Source organism: Acanthopagrus latus, chromosome 9 (genome assembly GCF_904848185.1).
Source record: "Acanthopagrus latus isolate v.2019 chromosome 9, fAcaLat1.1, whole genome shotgun sequence".
Lineage (NCBI taxonomy): Eukaryota > Metazoa > Chordata > Actinopteri > Spariformes > Sparidae > Acanthopagrus > Acanthopagrus latus.
The window spans coordinates 27,514,196-27,534,331 of NC_051047.1; the positions used below are offsets into that span (position 1 = coordinate 27,514,196).

The 20,136-nt window shown below is 45.0% G+C and overlaps 1 protein-coding gene across 2 annotated transcripts in view; it reads right to left on the reverse strand.

Moving 5' to 3' along the window:
* The window catches only part of gli2a (GLI family zinc finger 2a), an 81,609-nt gene extending 61,866 nt beyond the window's left edge, over positions 1 to 19,743 (reverse strand). For both annotated transcript variants that reach the window (XM_037110650.1, XM_037110648.1), the window contains exons 1-2: positions 19,208 to 19,743; positions 2,371 to 2,510 (exon numbers count right to left, since the gene is read on the reverse strand). In XM_037110650.1, coding sequence (XP_036966545.1) covers positions 2,371 to 2,485 — 115 coding nt within the window. In that variant the 5' untranslated portion in view covers positions 2,486 to 2,510; positions 19,208 to 19,743. The remainder of the gene's footprint in view (positions 1 to 2,370; positions 2,511 to 19,207) is intronic.
* Positions 19,744 to 20,136: the final 393 nt, after the last annotated feature.

Genomic DNA, 20,136 nt, shown 5'->3' on the forward strand with positions numbered 1-20,136 from the left:
ATAAGGGCCGTAAAACAACAAGTTGGCAGCTCCACGTTTGAAACCGTCGCTCGTCCTCAGCCGAAGGGGAAAACGCAGCACATCTGAGCGTCCGCTCGCTCGTCTCTGGCGTGAAGTACGAAGGAGGAGGTTGGCGGGGGGGGTTGCATCAATCACAGGTATTCCTTTGAAACCCTGAGATGTTTTACAGTCCTGGTAGCGGGCACCTAATCTGAACACATGTTACTCTGACATGGTAAAGCACAAGCCGACACAGACTCGTAAATCCCAGGGGGGCCCGGGAGTCGGGTTGCGAGGGCCGAGCCTGTGGAAGCACGCCCTGTAGCTGCGAGACAGATGCAGGCTGTCACACCAAATGTGGGCGCTCATTTAAAACCATTAACAAGGTCCTGAGAAGCCAGCAGATTCCTATCATACAGGCCGGACCCAGTCTTCTCAGCCAGCATCCCCCTCGGACCCCTGAATCTCACCCTGCAGACGCTTCCTTCCGTTACGTCTTCGCACTCGGAGCGCCGCCGGGTTCAGCGGTGCAGAGCGAGTCTCCATGAAACACGAGCAACGCGAGCTCTCGTGAAACCAGTTATGAGATTCCTGTCCAGCTGACACAAAGGATTAGAGCCAACAAGATGTTCTCAGGATGTTTCTGCTTAAGTTACACGATTGTATGGTGCAGCTTCATTTACAAGCTTATAGGAACAGTTCACCCAATAATGGACATTTAGTCCGCAAGCTGATGGAAAGTCCACAAGACATTTCATTTCAACACAGCTCGGCTTGAATAAAATCCAAAACTATGGAAGCCCGGAGAGCCCAAATTGAGTTTGCAAAGATGTAACTCGGACCCTTGATGAGAGGTGAAGACTTTCTGGTGAGTCTTCGGCTGCGATAGACTTGTTTTGTGGACTGTAAAACCTTAGCTTTACTTTCCACGAACATCAGGAAATAATGACTAAAGTTGAATTTTTGGGTGAACTTCAATAAAAAAAATACACATATAAAGCAGTCTGCAGGGTTTCCAGAACTTTGTGATTAAATTCGGAATAAATAAATAACATAGAATAAAAGAGGACCTTCAACTGAGACATCTTACAAAGAATGTTTCCCAGCTACGTGATTTATTCACATTTGCCCCATATTTATGTCTCCGCATGCATACTGATGTGAGGACCGGCTCGGACAAAAAAAGAAGGAATAATCAAATTGAGAAACAAAAGCGGAGCATTAAAACTATCTAATGACCTGCTAGCGGCCTACTTTTACTGTTCCCACGTGACAAAGTGAGCTTTGTGATGGCAGGCCACCAGGCCCTTCATTAAACTGTAAAACCACTTGAATGATACGTTCCTGCGGTGGCCCCTCAGACGATGCCAGCGAGTCCTCCTGAGGGGTTTCAGTGTCCACCAGCCGGATCCACCAGCAGGCGTTAGTAATTTATAACGCTGTGTACCTCAGAGGGCCCGAGCAAGGTCCTCAAACCTCGTTATGAGGAGATTTCATCACACATTCGCTAATGAAAACATGAGCGCTCATCTTTTAATGATGACCCCTCTGCAGCCTGCAACCCTCCGTGTTACCTCACAAGCACAAAATAAAGCCCTGATTAGTGGCACACTACTTGCAAGGTTACGAACATTCAACCCCCACAGCCTACATGACACACAATGGTCATATCTGTGTACACGGCTGAATAATTCATGTCATGGCAAGCGCAATATTTTTCTTCTTCTTTGCTGGTCTGAAAAAAAACCCCCAAAAAAACAAACTTGTGGGCTCTTTGTGGAGGTGCCAGCGAGGGTGCACTGAAACGTCCTACTTTCTCACCCCGCATCCCTAAACAATTAATGCTCGCGGCTCCTCTCGTGGCAGGCCACCAAGCCCATCATTAAGCCGAGATACCGCTAACGCCACAATGTCATACGACATCTTCTTAGCATTTCAAAGGTGCTTCCCATCTTCCAGCCTTTATCCGGGGCCTCTGATACACCATGTTGTCCACTGCTATGCCAGCCCTTTTTTAGTAATTCATGAAATTTACACTCGGGAGGTGAGAACAAGGTCTTTCGGCCTCATTATAACATTTTTTCATCACCCATTCCCTGACATCTCTGAAAACACGCGGCCCCCGTCTCTTGGTCTAACTCTTTTCATGTGCCACCCAGCTACTTATGTGAGGAGCCGTAATGTTTCAGTTCACTGCACTGCAGAGTTCACGGTCCTACAGAAAAAAAAAAACAAAGATTGAAGAGTGCTTTCCTCTACTAACGTTTAAAAAAGAACAGACGTGTTGAGGAAGTGTTGCCTCTTCCAGCAAACTACAAACAAGACCTGACTGACTGTCATTCTGCAGCGACGCTGGGAAAAGAGCCGTACCTCTGGTCAGCGTGGTGGGCGACGGCTTCTTCGGGATTTCTGAGAAGCTGCTTCCGTCCAGACCTGAACTCTTACACTCCTTCTTCTCTGTGGCTGTTGGAGCTGAAGTCTCCATGTTGCTCTCCGGTTCCTGTCACGACCTGGAGAGTCAAGAGAGACAAAAGAAATGAGAGTTACAGAATCTTCTGGAGCAGCGCTAAGCCTGGAGGTGTTGTCAGGGTTTTGTGCAAACTGTGCAAACTTTCTTAGAGCCAGAGATGTGATTTTAAAGTCAGGACGGTTGCAAATAAACACTAACATCTGAAGTAATCTGAAGTCAAATACATGGCCGTAACAGAAAAAAAAGAGATATCAGGTGTCGTCTGTCTTCTTCTCTGCTCGGATGCAAAAAAACCCCACATTTTAAAAACTCAACAGTTACGACTCTTTCAAAAAAAGGCTCAAGATACTCAAGATAATCCTCAGACCTTGATGTGAGCAGTGTTGTGTCATTAGTCAGCTTTCCTCTCATCGCCTACTTCCTTGTCTGCAGCAATACGGCCAGAAAAACAACTCCTACATGAAACTTCTCACAACAAGATCTGTGGATTATCTTCAGTAACCGGGTCGTGATTTCTGAAAAGAGACATCAAAGTTGAGTACTGATTGTTCTTCTGATTGTTGGGTGAACTGACCTTTTAAACTAAATATAGTAAACTTAAAACAGTTTTAAACGCTGCAGGGTTCCAGTTAGATTCCAGACTGTTGAGTGAAATGACTCCTTTTTTTTGTTAAGCAGACTGAAGTGTATTACAGCGTTCACCCTGTGGCTGCTCCATAGGTGTGTATCATGTGTTTGTTCAGTCAGACTGACTGATGTCAGGTCAGCCCTGAACACACACGCAGGTTCCTCAGTTTGATGTAATGAGTTCACACAGCTCTTCTGTTCCAATTGTGGATGTGAGAGGCTCTCAGCGCCGAGGCCAGAGCCACACACACACACACACACACACACACACACACTGTGTCAATAACCTCCTCGCGTCTGTGTGAATGGCTTCGATGACTTGGCAACGCGCCACTTGTTTGACTTGGTGGGACCTACAAGATCATCCTCTGGCGAGAACAAACAAGCCCCAGTTGCAGCCTGGGAGGCAGAGGCGGCCGCTCCGACGCGCTCCAGCAAGGTCGACGCTTTTCCACCTGCTTTCAGACGCCGGTGAGAAAATGTCTGTGTGCTTTGACGGAGCGCTGAGATGACATGATGGCAAGAGCGAGCAACTGGATGCAACCGAGGGGGGGGAGGGGGGTTGACTTCATATGTCACAGGTGCGGTTGGAGGGAAAAAATCTTTTTCCATGTTTGGAAGAGAGAGAAAACATTTTACATCTGACCGCTTTGGGGCATCCGAGCGAAGCGCTTCAGTTCGCCGCTCGCACCTGTTGGCGGCTACGGGAAGTCGGCTGATTAAAACTTTACACGAACATACCAAAGAAGTCATTTTAAAATCGCAAAGTCTTATAAAACAAACGTGTTTACGGCTTGACTTGTGCCCAACGGACACAAACAACACCCTGAAATGGCGATCCGGAAATTAAATATCGCTCGAGTTGGGGAAACAAATGTGATTTTTGGCTGCAAGAAAGACCACAAAATAAAGGATGAAAGGAACAAATTAAAAACACATTCTCTCCCTCCAGTAACACTGCAGAGCCTTGGAAACATGTTGATGATAATAATGAGCGCGGAGAATGATACCGTCCAAGGTAACCGCTCAGTGATCTGGTTATAGCCGACGTGTGAAGCGTTGTCTTTGGTTTCATGTGGATATCCAACATGTCATCCGTTATTGTGAGGTGTGCGTATTAGCAGCCGTGTCTGCGACCCTTCGGAGGTGCCAGTCGCCTGTCACCGAGCCAATGTAAGCCGATTAGAGGTGGGTGACTAACAGGTTTAGGCTGCATCTGTTTCTTTTTTTTTTCCCGGTGCCAAAAGCGTCCTCGGGTCTCGTCTCGGAGAACTCCGTCACTCTGACATCACCTTTGTGATAGAATTTAATGTGCTCTTTCATGGGCTTTTATCTTATTCAGAGTTGGCCCGCGAACAGGCTCCTTTTTGGTACTGAACCCTCTTGGCCCAGATAAGATGTGCCTATGAACACACCAGCGCTCGCAGCAACGGCGCTTGGCTTCCAAGCAGCCTGCCCCCTTAAAAATAACTGAGAATCCTCCCCTTAACATCGGCGTCTGATGAACATCTGGCACCACATTAATAGCTGTTTCCACGCTTTTACAGCATGCCAACTATTTGCTTTCCAATTGCCTCTGAACCTCGAGCCAATGTTTGGATGAAGAGAGGTTTGGGGTACAAGCACCTGTAAAGGTCATTTACTGAAAAATAAAAAAACATGTCAGCAGGTGCAGTTTAGTGAGACTGTTGGATCTGGATGTGTAGTGGAGCTGGCTGATACGGCCTTAAAGGTGCAACATGTAAGAACTGGCCACCTGTCGAAGTTCAAACTTAAAACAGAAAGTGGGAAACAGATCACCAGAGTAAAACCGCTAACTGCTAACTGTTAGCTGTCCAGTTAGCGGTCCGGTGTGGGTGCTCAGGAGCTCTGGAGACCTACATAGAAAACTGTTATCTAATCACACTTTGTTGGTCATTTTTCCTGCATACTGCACCTTTAAGATAATATTGTGATTTTTTTTATACTATATCGAATCAACAGAAGCTCAAACACTGAAAATAAAATCTCCTCACAACCACTTTGTACATTTCTATCCATCTAAATCTTTGTCACCTCTAAAGCCAAATGATATAACAATAACAATAAAACAACAACATACAGTCAGTCTTCTGTCCCTGTAGCTCTCAGTTCATTTCTCAGAAAGTGGCCCCAACTTCACCCTGACCCCCCCACATCCACCCACCCACCCACCTCTTTCCCTAATTCTGCAGAGCTGTTACATTACCCCCCTCTAGCCGGTGTCTCCCTACAGGCCGGACCCGCGTTGCCCCCGATGACAGGGAAGCCCGGCTCTGACAGGCTGGTACAGGTGTCAGGAACCGGGAGGACAGATGGCAGGGGCCAAAGGCGAACAAACAACAAGGGTGCACTTCTTTTCTCATCTTCTGGTTGGCTGGGCAGCCCGGTGCTACATGAACAGGATAAGCCCATTCCTCCTCCTCCTCCTCCTCCTCCTCCTCACCACCAGCACCACCAGCACCACCTCCCCTCTTCTCTCCGTACCCCCGCCTCTCGGGCCATGTGACCACCACAGGCTGGAGACTTGAGATAGCAGCGCAGGATTACTCATTTTACAACACACACAGTCACCAAGACGTCAAATGATGACTTCTCACATCTGCTGATAAATCTAAATAAATATATTTACGTTTTGACAAAGAGATTCTTGGATGTCTCTATGTTTCACCTCCATAAATACAAAAATACTGTCAACAGCCTTAACAATTTTCGCCATGTTTTTAGCTATAAACTGTTCTATAAATCAGGCTGTGAATGATATTATGAACAATCCCCCCTGTGATAAACCTTCAGAATATAGATATGATGCTGCTGGAAGGTTTGATGTGTGTAAGTGTGACTGAAGTGGAGATTTTTGGGCTCAGAGTTCAAGAAAACAGAATTTAAAGATGGATGGAAAATCCCCAAAATGGTCAATAGGATAAAAAAAATCCCGTGTAGACATCAGCCTGAAATTGATTTTTCACATTAAAACAGTTATTTTTGCATTACAAGTTTTCTGATAAATACGATTTTAATACGCAAACTGGGCTATCTAATTAAATATGCGCTCATTAACATGCATGTCGAGAACAGAGATAAACACCAAAAGGTGCATTTTTGGACATTTTGTCTTCATCAGTCTAAAACGAGACATTTCATGGAGGATGATCAGCCCAGAATCTGTGTGTTTTCACCTGCGTTGCCTCAAAACAAACAGGTTTTACTCTTGTAGAATGAGCTGACCCAGGATCAGCTTCACTGTGTGATGACCGCATGATTTCTGGGAAGCGCAGAGCAAAAACACCACCAGAGCAACTTCCGTCTGCAAAAACAAGGATCTTACAGATTACTGCTTTAAATGATTTACAGCTCATTTCAATGCAAAGCTGCTTCTTCCTTTTTCTTTTTTTTTTTCTCCATGGGTAAGGCGAGACTAACCATATCCGAAACCAGTTTTGCAGCGAGGCTGCTTTGTTCTTGTTCCTTCCTGCCACACGGCCACAAAACTGGATGTTTTTCCATCGAGAAATGTCTTTGAATGTTTGCGATAAATCACTGAAGGCACAGTGAGGTTTTGCCTGAAGAATCTGTGTCCGTGCGTTTTGCCTTTTTTCCCTCCTCCCCCCCCGAAAATGCAAGACTTCCGGTTCGACTGTTCCGTGAGTGAAAACAGATGCCAAGAAATATGTATTTAATATATTCAACAGGAAAAAAAGGGCTGTGTATATTTTCTGGATGAATATTATTTGATGCATTCATAGCTGAGAAAAATATAAGCAGCTGTCTGAGCTGGTTTAACACACAGGATGGCAAATACTCAGAGAGAGAAGAGGAACGGTTTACTGCAAAGATTGTGCATTTTGATTTTCCTCCAGCAGCCCGTTCGCTCTGATGGACCATCCAGACATGCCACTTAACCACACGAGGCACAGGAAAAAGACTGAGGTAATGGGAGAAAGTCACTGTTGTATCTTCTCCTGCCAAGGTCAGCCTTCAGATCATAAGAAGGTTCTGATGACTTCCACTTGTTTCCAGTGCAAGAATCACTTGTTTCTGGAGAAAAAAAAAACGTCTTAAAACAAGACAAAGTCAGAATAATCATGAATTATTAGAGCGTCTCCTCTTTGAACTCCTCCTCCTCCTCCTCCTCTCGTTAATTCACCTCCACCTCCACCACAGACTTTTTTTTTTTTGTGTTTTTTTTTTGTTATGAGACCTGGTGTGTGTGTTTTTCTTAGCGCCTCGATCAGTTTCAAGTGTTCCTCTCCACCACTACCGTTCAGCAGCTCGCCTTTCACCAACACCGACAGGAATGCAAACACACATCAAACGAGGCCCCGCCGCTCATTTTGAAGATTTCCAGGCTTTGCTCTTCTTACTTTCTTCCTTCCTATCTTTCAGTCAATGTGATCCGCATGCTGGTAGGCTCTCTTTCCTGGCAGCGCACACACACACACACACACACACACACACACACACACACACACACACACACACACACACACACCAACTGCTGTCCCACACTCTGCTCACTTGGCAGCCACGGCGGAGTTAGATAGGTGAGGTCTTCTGCCCCTATGCCACCTGCAGACCTCTCCGCTCAGGTTTCTGACGCTGACGCTCATGCAGGTCAACATAACAAACATCAAAAGCCAAAATACGGTTTGTTTTTTCACATACTTTCGCGTCTTCGTCATGGACTTAGATGTTGACGAGTTATTTTTGAAGACTCATGCTCAGATTTTTTTTGTAGTATTGTGATCTGTTTCTGCTCCTGCGTGCTTTATTTCTGCTTTGTTGTGAGAACGTGACTTAAAGAGTTACTCACCTACAATACTGCAGTTATATCTGTGAGAGACTTTCACCTTACTTGAGTATCATACGTGTTTAAAAGGGAAATATTTTCATGTGTTATCTTTAATTGCCAATTGCTCTGAAATGTGCTTGACTTTAACCCTTTAATCTCAATGATTCAAAAATGTGTGGTCGTTTGTTCTATGTTACAGGCGTAAAATTCATGTTGAATTGTTAAGTTAGTGAAAGAAAGAACTGAAAAATCTATATTATTACCTTCTCATCGTCCAGGTAACTCAAGCAAAAATGTGATATATTTTAAAAGGAGACACATTTGTTCTGTTTTGGATCCTGTCTCTTTAAGGCTCCACCCTAGTCTCCTCTGATTGGTCGGCTCACACACGCCTGAACCTGCACTGCAAACAACAACAATAACAACAATAGAGCAGCTGTACTAAATTAATTCTCATATCCCAAAAAGTATAGTGGGAGAAATGAGCGTTTGTCATTGCTGTCTCTGATCTGTTTCACTTTCAAGATGTTTTACTTGCACAAGAACCTATAAAACATTCAAGAAAAGGAAAAAAGTGGAAAAGCAGAACCAGATCTACTTTAACTTCATACGGCAACATCCTCTGTTTCTGTTGCTGCGACTGTCTCAACTTATTTTCCCATCGTGCTTCAATCTACTTAAACATAAAAGTGATTTCTTGTGAGAAGAGACATTGAAGAACAACTCTTTTCTTTTAAGCTGTTGTCCTTCAAGCAGTAGAAGGTCATCTAGTCTTCTCAACTCTTCCTTCTAGTTGCACCCGAAGTGGGCAAAAGGCTAAAACACGATGATACACTGAAGAGGAATGCTTCAACCGTCAGATCTAATTTACAGGTGGACAGGTGGAGGAGGAGGAGGTGGTGAGGGAGTCCACACAGACTTCTTCTCTCAGATCCAGAGAGCGGCTCGCTGTTTCAGACAGAATCCAGCTGGTTTTCCCCGTCACACGGGCGGCGGTAACCACCTCTGGCCGGGCTCTCTGCGACAGTTTGACGAGAAACCTTTAATTTAAACTCACCAAATGTTCCCTCCATGAGAGCTCTTTTCACTAACTAGACAGCACAGCCCATTTTTAGTTCCTGACTGCAGCAGGAAGGGTTTTTTTTCTCCTTCATTTTATCAATCGAATGTAGAATTTTTTTCATCAGAGCGCTGCAGCGTACTGCCTCTCGCAGCAACCTCGAGGTGTTATCTGCAAACATTTTAACTTCCTCTAACCGTAAGCGCGATTGTTGAGCACTTTCACTGAGTGTAACAAACTGTTTCGTCATGTTTTCCTTTCAGTAATGAGACGGAGTTTAAGTCTTTGCCCCCTTCATGTTAATCTCTGTTATGTGACCAGTCTGAGCCAGGAGTCACTCGGCAGTTAACTGCAGTACACACACACACACACACACACACACACACACACACACACACACACACACACACAGACAAAAGCCCACCATGAACCTTTGGGATTTAGCTGGATTTTCAAAATAAAAGCCACAAGAGGTAAAAGGAGCTTACGGTTGGCTTGAAGTCCGCTTAAAACTGTAAACTAATAAAAACGTTCTCTGTACATTTGAGCTCATACAGTAAACAGTCAGTCTTTGCACTATAACTCTCATTTTCTACATATTAAGTTAAGCTGGCAACGCAGTTTCAGCTCCCGGCTACACATCCAGCAACACAAAGCGTTTCAGCAGGCCGCAATCAAACCGCCAGTGCTTCAGAAATGACATTTTCTAGTTTTTAAAACCACATCCTAAAACTTTCACCTCCTGGTTTACCACATTTGAAACTTGTAACCTTGCCAGCTTCCATCCTCTGAAAGTTTTAAGTTTTTGATTTCTGCCTTTTTTGGGCCGAGATGAAGAAGAAGAAACCGTTAACAGGCCCCTCGGGTCGTGGTGAGGTTCCAGAAAACCTTTGCGAGAAAACTGCTCTAATCACTTACAAAGCTTGTTATAAACTCTCTGTTCTCTTCTCTGTTCATTTTGGAAATCGACTCACGTTTATAGAGACAACCGGTCTGCAGTTTCTTAATGTTATGGAACCCCACAGTTACCAGATGAAGTAATTAACCCTTAAAGCAGGTTCATAGTGTTGTTTCGAGCCAAGCAGGCGTCAGTTTTCATCAAAATGCGCTTAAAACCCGACGTCCGAGACCCAGAACCAAATGGCAGACAAAGTTAGCGACTAGCTGGTGAACAAGGTGAAGAATTTAGCGGCTTAAGAGCAAAAAACTTTTCCTCAGAAAATAAAGATTATTTCACACGGCAGCCGTTTTCCTCCTGGTTGCAAGACATTTAACATCACTTGTTAGCTGATGTTAGCATCCAGAAACTTCCTTTACAGACAGCTAAAACGTTTACCATCCCACAAAAGAAATATATATTGTCGATGTTGTGTTTACAGCTTGATCCACTGCACCCAAGTGGCAAAAAAAATCAGTTGTAGCAGCTTTTAAGAGCAGAGACTCAAAATCTAGAGACACCATTGATATCTGACACCTTGCCACAAACTTTTATACTTTCCTGAACTTTCAGGAACTAAAACTCTGCGTAGTGTCATCAGAAAGGAATCCAGAACTGACTGGATGTCATTGTTTTGTTGACGAATGATACACACAGCAATGGACGGCGAGTTTCAAACACCTCTGGGAGAAGACAAGTTTGGACTCGGACAGGGCACATTCTCCGCGGGTGAATCACTTGGCTTTGCAGGAACGATTCCCCTGCGAGGATTCGACGCGCGGGTCTGAAAAGGTCACGAGGTGGATTGTGAGAGGTCTGACAGCAACGCATTAGCCATTTAGTCTGATTCAGGGGGTTGAAACAACATGACTACAGGCTGTCACACGCGTATAGATTCGGGTCAGTCAAGCAGAGTGTTGCCACAATATGCGTTGTCAAAACCGGGGCTCAGGTTTTCCACTTTAAGTGCCTCACTCGGCTCAGCAACTGGCGGAAATAAATTTGTTCATACATGTCATGTAAACGAGAGCTTTAACAAAGATTTTCTCTCCACATTCCAGGTTTTTTTTTTAAATCATTATTAATCTATTGTCCAATCCAAAGCTTTTAAAATCTGCACACGGGGGCTTAAATCCCCTATGACAAAAAAACCCCAACCATCCAGTGGTTCTGCAGAAGATACAGAGTAATGAGCAGCAAACAACTGATGTAATATAAAAGGCATCTTAAACAGCAGAGAAAAGCCCTGTGGATGAGTTCTTACCCCACCCCTGAACCTGACCTTTCCTGCTGGTAAAGGCAATATCCTGTGGTTGATCTCTTCGTCTCCCTCAACCAACAGAAAACAGATGTGGAGCTCACGGCCTACACACAGGGCAGGGAGGAATCTACGTGGATGCAATTTGGGTTTGTTTTTTTTCTTTCTTGCCCTCAGAGAATCAAATAACTACAGCGGGATGAAGATACTGAAGCAAGAGTGGAGTAAAACCAACAAATTAACAGATTTACAGACATGTAGATGTGGCAGCAGGAGGAGGAGTGTAGTTGGTTAATAAAAGTGACAAGTGACAGAAAATTAATTATGAGTAAATCTTTAAAGTTCATTATTGAGCACGAGGCTTAGTCTGACTTAAAGAGTCTTACTTGAGTAAAAAGGACAGAAATCATCCAAAAATGTAACTTTGGCAAAAGAAAAAGTCACTCACACATGTAGTGCCCGAGTAAAAGTCTTAAAATATCTGATCTCAAATCAAAAGTTAATTAGCAGAGATTTGTTTGATGGAGATGGAAATCCCTGTCAGTCAAACTGAAGTCGAGCCGGCACGTGCGTGGATGAGACAGATTGTACATCGAGTTATCCAAATGTTGACACGTGAACAGCTCACGGAAAAACTGAGCATGTCATCCTCATAGTGGCATTACAGGAAAAAAAAAATATCCACGGGATCTCAGGCGAACCATGTTCATCTGGATACAATTTCACGGCAATCGATCCAAAAGCTTCCGAGACATTTTTTGGGGGGTTTTGAGAAAGAGCCGCGCTGCTAATGCTAACATGCTAAATGTGAGCATTTGCTGCTCGGTTGAAAACAGTCGTGTGTTTATTGTTGACATATAACAGCTGACTTAACAGTAAACTCACCCTGTAACATGTGACTGAGGTGTGTGTGTGTGTGTGTGTGTGTGTGTGTGTGTTTGTGTGTAAAAGTCACAGCTGTCACCGGTGCCACACTGAAGCCAGCTTCCTCTCTGAAGCATTTGGACCGGGTCATTCATCCTAAATGTGTTGTTAGCACTCACTCTCGACTGCTTCAGCTGTCAATAACCTCGGCAACTACTTAAGCAGGACTGGCCTCGCGCGCGTGTGTGTGTGTGTGTGTGTGTGTGTTCCTGTGCAGAACCACAGCGGATATGCCTACAAGCCAGTCTGTAAAGGTTTTGGCCCAAATCGATGTTGGCATCTGCTTCACTCAGGTTTCACTGTGGTGAAACTTCCACATTGTTGCGGCGAACTCTCTCCGCTGCAGCCGGACTGCTCGCGGTAGTCGACAGTCTGCGGTTTGATCCCGGCCGGCCCGTGCGAGGCAGCTGCTGCTTACGTCCTCGGCAGATCTCGGGGCCTTTGGTGACCGGAGGGGGGACTTCCCTTGAAGTTTCTTGGTGGGGGAGATGTTGGTTTATTGTGTGTTGGCTTGTGAAGTGTCAGTAGCAGCTGTTAGCGCATGTAACCAGGTGAGATGTCCTGGTAATTTGTTACCACGTCCACAACTGAGCTGACTAAAATCTAAAAATGCGATTTCTTCTCACCATTTTTGGCCTTCTGTTTGAACTAAATCCACATTTTCTCGCCCCACAGTGGAGCTTTTTCAGCGTCCGTGGTGGTTTAAAATGTGGAAGGTGGAGATTAACCCTTTGGAAAACGTATGACCTGTGCCTGCTCAGACAGGTTGAGAGCTGTGAAGCAGTTAAGTGAAAAAAACAACAACCTTCTGACACCTCTAACCCTCCAGAATTAGCATCGTTATTTAGCACGTGCAACAAAAACTAACTCATTACAATTACATTGCAACTTAATTCTTCTAAATCCTGAGTGTTACAACATTTTGAAAGGTGATTGTGGAGACAGAAAAGAGGTTTAACAACTGAAAGAAGACATACAAATTGTTAAGATGTCTCCTCCAGAGCCACAGACGATGTTATAAAACTGTTTCCACCACCCGAGTAGCAGCATCAAGACATCATCTTGAACACTCATCCACATTTTCCACCATTTTCTGACATTTACAGATGAAAATAATCAGCAGATTGATCGGAAATTTTAATTAGGAAACAGAAGTTTATCAGCAGCCCTGCTTCTTTAACTTGCTTTCAAACTGCAGTTCTGTAGCCGTCGTTCCCCACAACCAGAGCGTGAACAACATGCATGTAAGATTTTCTGCTGTCTTCACCACCTTTTCGTCCTGGAATGCTTCGCTACGCTCCGACCACCTGTTGACACCCCGAGTTCACTCCGAGAGCAGCCTTCACGTTATCGAGCCTCGCATGTGAAACAGCCGGGGCCCAAAGACGGCCCCGGCACGTACGACCGGCGTGGGTTTCTTTTTTTTTCACCCCACTTTCTCTCTGATGAGCTGATTACAAAACACGAGCAAACCTCATTTTGGCCCCGAGCCACTGCGCTGAGAAAAAAGTGAGGTAGGGAGAGAAAAGAGAGCTGGAGATGATGGCAGCAACAGACATGTTGTGTTCGGGGGGAGGGAGGATTTTTTTTTTTGCAGAGCTTGTTGCTAAAGACAACCACATGTCTCTATATCCAAGCTCAACTCTAACTCCGCGTCTCTTGTCTCCAGCTTCTATCAGAGAGGAGACTGTGGCCTGGCGCCGAGTCAGCACCATTTGGAATCTAATATCTCCCGTCAAATGGAAACGTTAGAAAAAAAGGAGCCCCGACCGCCCTGCCCCGACTTTATAGCTACGGGAGGGCCCGTAGTGTAAATCATAACTTACAAACCCACCACCCTCTCCTCCTCCCAACACAAACCCCAAAGTTAGAAACACAAACAGACTCCCCTCTTTCTCTCCCTCTCTCTCTCTCTCTGGACGCTTGGCTGCAGTTTGTTGTCAGACCCCGATCTCTGCCTCTGCATCAGATTAGGGCCTGTGGCAAACATGGCAGACAATACGCCATTGTCTGCGAGCCTCCGTCAGTTCATCTCTAAAGCTCGCAGTCGCATAGAAAAAGGCCTGTCGGGTGTTTGATGAGGAAGTGATAATGATGCGCTGAAGGGAAATCATCATTATCCTTCTGTAACACCGTCATGAATAAAACTTATCTCACTGTCAACAAACAGCAAGATGTTTTATAAACAAAATTATTTATTATAAAGTAAGTGTTGTTTATAAACCCGCACAGTCACTTCATGCACGGCAGCTGCAGAGTCTTTATTAACCATTTACAACAGCAGCAGATCGTCTAACTCTTTCTCCTCCTGACGGTCTGATTCAACCAAACTATCCCAGAATATTTAAAATATCGACCAAAAGTATGTCGTCAAATTGCCTATTTTGTCTCGATCCAGGACCGTCACACATCCTGAACATCGCAGTCACTGAGAGGTTCATTACATGTGTGAACTCGCAGGATTCGAGGGAACCTGAGCAACATTTAAGGTGGAGATAATATTATCATTACATCATTTAGTCTGTGACATCCTCACAACCATTAATCAAAACCCAAATGATAAAAGAAAAGCAGCAAATCCTGGAGCAAATGTTCAACATCTTTTTTCTGCAGCAGGATATCGAACCCCGATCTGCTCCTAATGAGGATCAACACTTCACTTTGCATGAACGTGACAAGTTTTGTAGAGCGCTTTTGAGCGATGTGTCGACTGGGAAAGCGCTAAAGAAATACAAGTCCATTTATCAGAAACGTTGCAGATTTAATTCCTGTTTATTGACTAATCGATGTTGACAAATGTCTTGTTTTGTCCACGACCAGGAGATATCTCATTCATCATCATGGACGACTAAAGAAACCAGCAGTCTCACACATTCGAGCCGCTGGAACTCAAGAAATCAACTAGAATCATTTATTTATTTATCTTAATTAAGAACAATTCATCATCACGTTCCTGTCGAGTGACTCATGGTTCGCTGTCCGATCGCTGCAGCTCTAAATAAGTGATTTTATTGTTTAAGAGGGAAATGTCAGAATAAAAACTTTGCTTTCTGATTCTGAATCTTTTTTTTTTTGGTCAACAACAACAACACGTGGGGCTTCACCTTCACACTGACTGCTGTGTGAAAAGTAAAGGCAAAAACACAACAACACGTCACTCTCCATTGTCCGGAGAGTTTATCTTGTGTGGAGATAATGAAATTAGCTTCCCCATCCCCCCCCACTACAAATGAAGTGACCTCTGGTGACCTGGGCCGGGTTTCCCCCAGAAGACCCCGGAGCTACGAGCACTATTGTTCCTTTGTGAGCCTGATAGACAATGATGATGTTACTGCCGAAACGCTTTTGGGAAATTGGGTTTCCGATGAGTCAGTGTGTGTTCTGGGCTGAGGAGTCGGGCCGGGTTCGTGATGGGAAGATGACACATCGTGCATCACGCAGAGAGCGCTAGATAAAAACGGATCTGTTTGGGTTTTCCTCCATTTTGGAGAATCTGGAGCTGGCCGAGGACTTCTTCTTCTTCTTCTTCTTCTTCTTCTTCTTCTTCTTCTTCTTCTTCTTCTTCTTCTTGTGGTTAAGAAGACGGTTGTTGTTTCTGTTTCAGACTACGAGGAGCTCTTCTCGTTACTGATGAGGTCAGCCCGTCTGTAATAAGCTCTTCAGTTGTTTTACTGTGCAGCCCTGAACGCGACTTGTTAAATGCACATCAGGCTGCGTCGCCGCGTGTTTTTCAGAGGCCCGACAGTGTGAACGGGCTCTTGTGACGAGCAGCCGTGGAGCAGCGTGACCTCACGTTCTGTTCTGGGCTTCGAGTGCCCACTCTGCTCTAGTGTAAAGAGGCGAAGGGAGACGCAGGGAGACCCAGATATGATGTGAGCCTATTTAACCTCACACACTTGAGGGAGAAAGGACAGGACGCTTTCGAGGCAAAGGAGGGGGAAGTGAAACAACGGGCGTTAAAACAAGCGGGGATTGTCCTGCTCGGAGGAGCCGGGATCCAGTGAAGGGCTCTACACATGAATGTGAGCAGCCATCTCCCACTTTTCTCCTCCATCTGAAGTGCAGGCCCGACTGTGGAGGACGGCGGCGGTATCGCTCAACACGTCTCTGCCTTTTACAGCCCTCTGAACGGCCATTAAAGTCTCATCAATTCATCCCCGAGCATGCTGAAGTCTCAGGCCTCCTCTGAGCAGCTCCAGGACGCCGTGACAGCCGCTCACACTCCGACACTGATGACAGACTCGTGTTTGTTGCCAGCGATTTGAATTTTTAAAAGTAAAGTAAAGTGGCAAACATTTGCTGATTACAGACGATCTGCTGTGACCATCGTGCAGCTTTAACAGTTTAATGTTGATCAGACAAAATAAACAAATCTGGATTTAAACAATTAGTCTGTAACTCGATCAGTGAATCAAATTATAAAGATCGTCTTTTTCCAGCGTTTTCTGTGTCATCTGTGCGTTCTTTCATTTCTTAACTTAGTTTATTGGAGTTTTGGATGCTAGATGATGTTAAATGAGCAAATCTGAATTTTTCCATGTGCATTTTTCACCATTTTTTCTGTGAAACTATGACTGAAACAACACAAACATATAAATGAATAAGAAAGCAATCGAACCACACAGCACCTGTCTTGCATCTCATACTGCTCTCCCTCCCTGTTTGCTGTCAGTCTCTGTCAAGATCCAATAAAAAAGGTGAAAATGCACCAAAAACAATCTTTTTAAATCTATAATTATTTGAAAGTAATCATCAGTTGTTATCTCAGTTACTGTCAAACTCTTTGTCTTATGATTGTTGCTGCTCGGGACGCTTTACTAACCCAACATGTGTCCTGAGAATGAGACTCAACAATCAACTGTCTCTGTGGTGCATTCAGGAACAGCTGGGACAAAATCCTACTGATTCTACCTTTAACTTTAATAGTCTGATGTGACTTGAGCTTTTTATGACTCTGCACTGAGATTTAAATCAGTGCTTCTGCTTTCAGTCTCTCTGACTCTTGACTCCGGAGCGTTCAGCGGCAGGTCAGAGGTTTACTCTCTGCTTCAGGGAGAAAGCAGCAGCTACTCTTCATCCCCAGCCACTAAATTCCAGTGCAAACATTTCTCAGCCGAAACCGCCGAGGCCTCAGAATCAAACCCCCCACCCGCCCGCCCGCCCGCCCGTCCACCCACAGCCCGTTTCCTTACGGCTGCCATCGCGAGGTGACAGGCGGCTGAATGGCTTCATCGGTACAGTACAGAGTCTCCGCTCGGTTTAAAGCATTCTCTCCTCTTTTTCAACTTTTGGGTTTACTCAGCAGGAGTGGGTGGTTGTGGTGGAGGAGGGTGGTGGTGGGGTGCTCCTCCCCCCTCCTCCCCCCTCCTCCTCCTCAGAGTCACTCAGACTTCACCCTCTTCACCCTCCAACCCTCCTCTCTGTCCCCTGTACGCTAGACTTCATCGGTATTTGCTTTCAAAAAAAGCTGCACCCCCCCCTCCTCCTCCTCCTCCTTGGTCTTTACCCCTCCAACACACACACACACACACACACACACACACACACAGTCACTCCTTTTCCAGTATTTGGTTCATTAAATTTTCTGCAGACTTCCAGAAAAGAAGCAGGAAAAAAAAAAAAAAAAGAAGACGACAACAACAACAAAAAAAAGAGGAACCAGATCAATAAAGTGGGGCCTGTGCACAGAGGCGATGTGTGAAGATGAGGAGGTGGAGGAGGTGGAGGAGGAGGGGGGAGCTCCGGCGGCGGACATACAACAGGGGCAGGGCTGTGGAGATGAAAGTGACATGGCCACTATGGGTCCCTGAACGCTAGCAGAGTGGAGCCCCTGAAAACTGAGGCTGAATGAGCTGAATAGGCTCATCCATTCTTTACTCCTTTCACTCTCCGTAGGCCCTAACTGTTGGAACTCTTCATTCCTCACAATGGAGCAAATGCACTAAAACTTTTTTTTCTTTTTTCTCATGCAAATCACCTCAGCAGCCCTGACCGGGGTTGTCATCATGTGAAGCGGAAAAAAAACACACATGCACACACACTCAAGATCACCAGCGCTGCTATACATTTCTTCAAAACTTCTTCTTCTTCTTCTTCTTTTCCCCCAAAAAACTTTTCTGGGTCTGTTTCTCATCAGCATGCAAAAAAAAAAAAAAAAAAGAAAGAAGGGGGTCCGTTTGATTTTCAAATGTGGAATTATATGGGAAAAGAAAGGGGGCTTAAAGAAAACAGCTTGTTCTCAGTGATATGTAGGCCAAAAAAACAACCAACCAACAACCTCCCCCCCAAAAAAAGTGGGGCTCATAAGTCCACACATGAGTTTGGAGATCATTAGCAGCGCCTGTTAGATGGGAGGAAAAGCCAACAGCAAATATAGCTGCTTAAGGGCCCCACAAAGGCGTCAAGTGTTTGTTGACCGCTCAGGCTGGAGAGCAAACAGCAAACTTTGAATCTTTCAACAATAAGTACACATCTCCCACAGTCCTGTCACAGTGGACCGTCCACGCTGCTGCTGCTGCTGCTGCTGCTGAGCTGCTCACACTTTCTGTGTTTGTGTCTTTGCTTTGTTGCATTAAGAGATTAAAAACAGTGAAGTGAGAAGTGAAGAGTGTGTGTGTGTGTGTGTGTGTGTGTGTGTGTGTGTGTGTCAGTGGAGTTATTTCAATTTAAAAGACAAATAAAAAAACAATAAAGTGTTTTTTTTTCCCTTAACGATGGAAAGTTCAGTTTAAAAGTTTCATTTGCAGGATGTTTAATTAGATTTTTATCTGCCTAAAAAAAAAAAAAACCAGCTGAACACAATCAACTTTGTGCTGAAGCATTAAAAGCTAAATCAAATCAAATCAAATAATAATTGGTTGAATGGCGCCGAGGGTTCTGATCGCATCTCTTCCCATATGGATCAAGTTGCAAGCCCGAGATTTTTTGGATTCCTGTGTCAGATAAGTTCAAAGTGCAAATGAGATGTGAAGCTGCCTGAGAATCATCTGCCGCTGACACGCAGGGCAGCAGAGAGAGAGAGAGAAACTCTTTCAACCCGAACTGAAGAGTTCACAGAACCGAACAGAACAAAACCTCACAGCGACTTCTCTCTGTCAGCATCATCACAGAAGTTTTCTTACCTTCTCTGCGAGTCTTTTCCACTTGGAAGCGGAGGCTCTTCCACTCTCTCTCTCCCTCTCTCTGTCTCTCTCTCTTTCTCTTCTTGTCCGAGGTAAAAACTTTGCCTGGAGTCTGATTCCCGTAAAACTAGGAGTGAACTGGCACCGCGCGTAAACAAGCCTCTCCGGACTTGACGCGAAACTCCATGAAAAAAAAAAAAAAAAAGTTTTGGAGACACTCAAACGCTAAAAAAAGTTTTTGCACGGCATTACCTCCTCCTCCTCCTCCACCTCCTCCTCCTCTTTCAAACCTCAGCGACTCTCAGTGCGGAGCAGAAGTCGAGTCGAACTTTTTCTTACAATCCATCTTCTCCCCTGAGGTGCGCTCTCGGGTCGTGCGTGCTTCTGCGCATGGTGCGTAAAAAGAAAGAAGGCAAAAAAAAAAAAGAAAAAAAAGAGAAAAAAAAAGAAGCTTTGTTTCTGTTTTGCTGCGTAAAAGTTTGGAAGCGAGCGGCGGTTTGGCTTTTCAGTCTGCAGCAGAGACATGCGGTGGTGTTGAGATCTTCAGGCTGCTGATCTGTTTTCAATCCGACCCCCCTCCTTCTTTCTCCTTCCTCACCCCCCCTCCCCTCCTCTCTCTCTCCACCATCTCCTCCTCTCTCTCTCTTTCTCTCACTCCCCTCGCTCCCTGGTGAGTTGGGCCATTTGCTGCACCAGATGGGCCGGGCTAACTCTATCCAGCAGTTGTAGACGAGAGAGGAGGAGGAGGAGGAGGAGGGGGGAGAAGTTAGATAAAGTTTCATTTATTGTTCGATTTTTCACGGGCTTAACAGTTAAGAATGCGTAATGGCAGCCAGGGTTTTTATAAGTCACACTTGAAGCGCACACATGTTTGCATCAGTTGTTGCAGATGCAAAAAGTCCAGAAGCTTTTGTTTCTGGACACAAAAC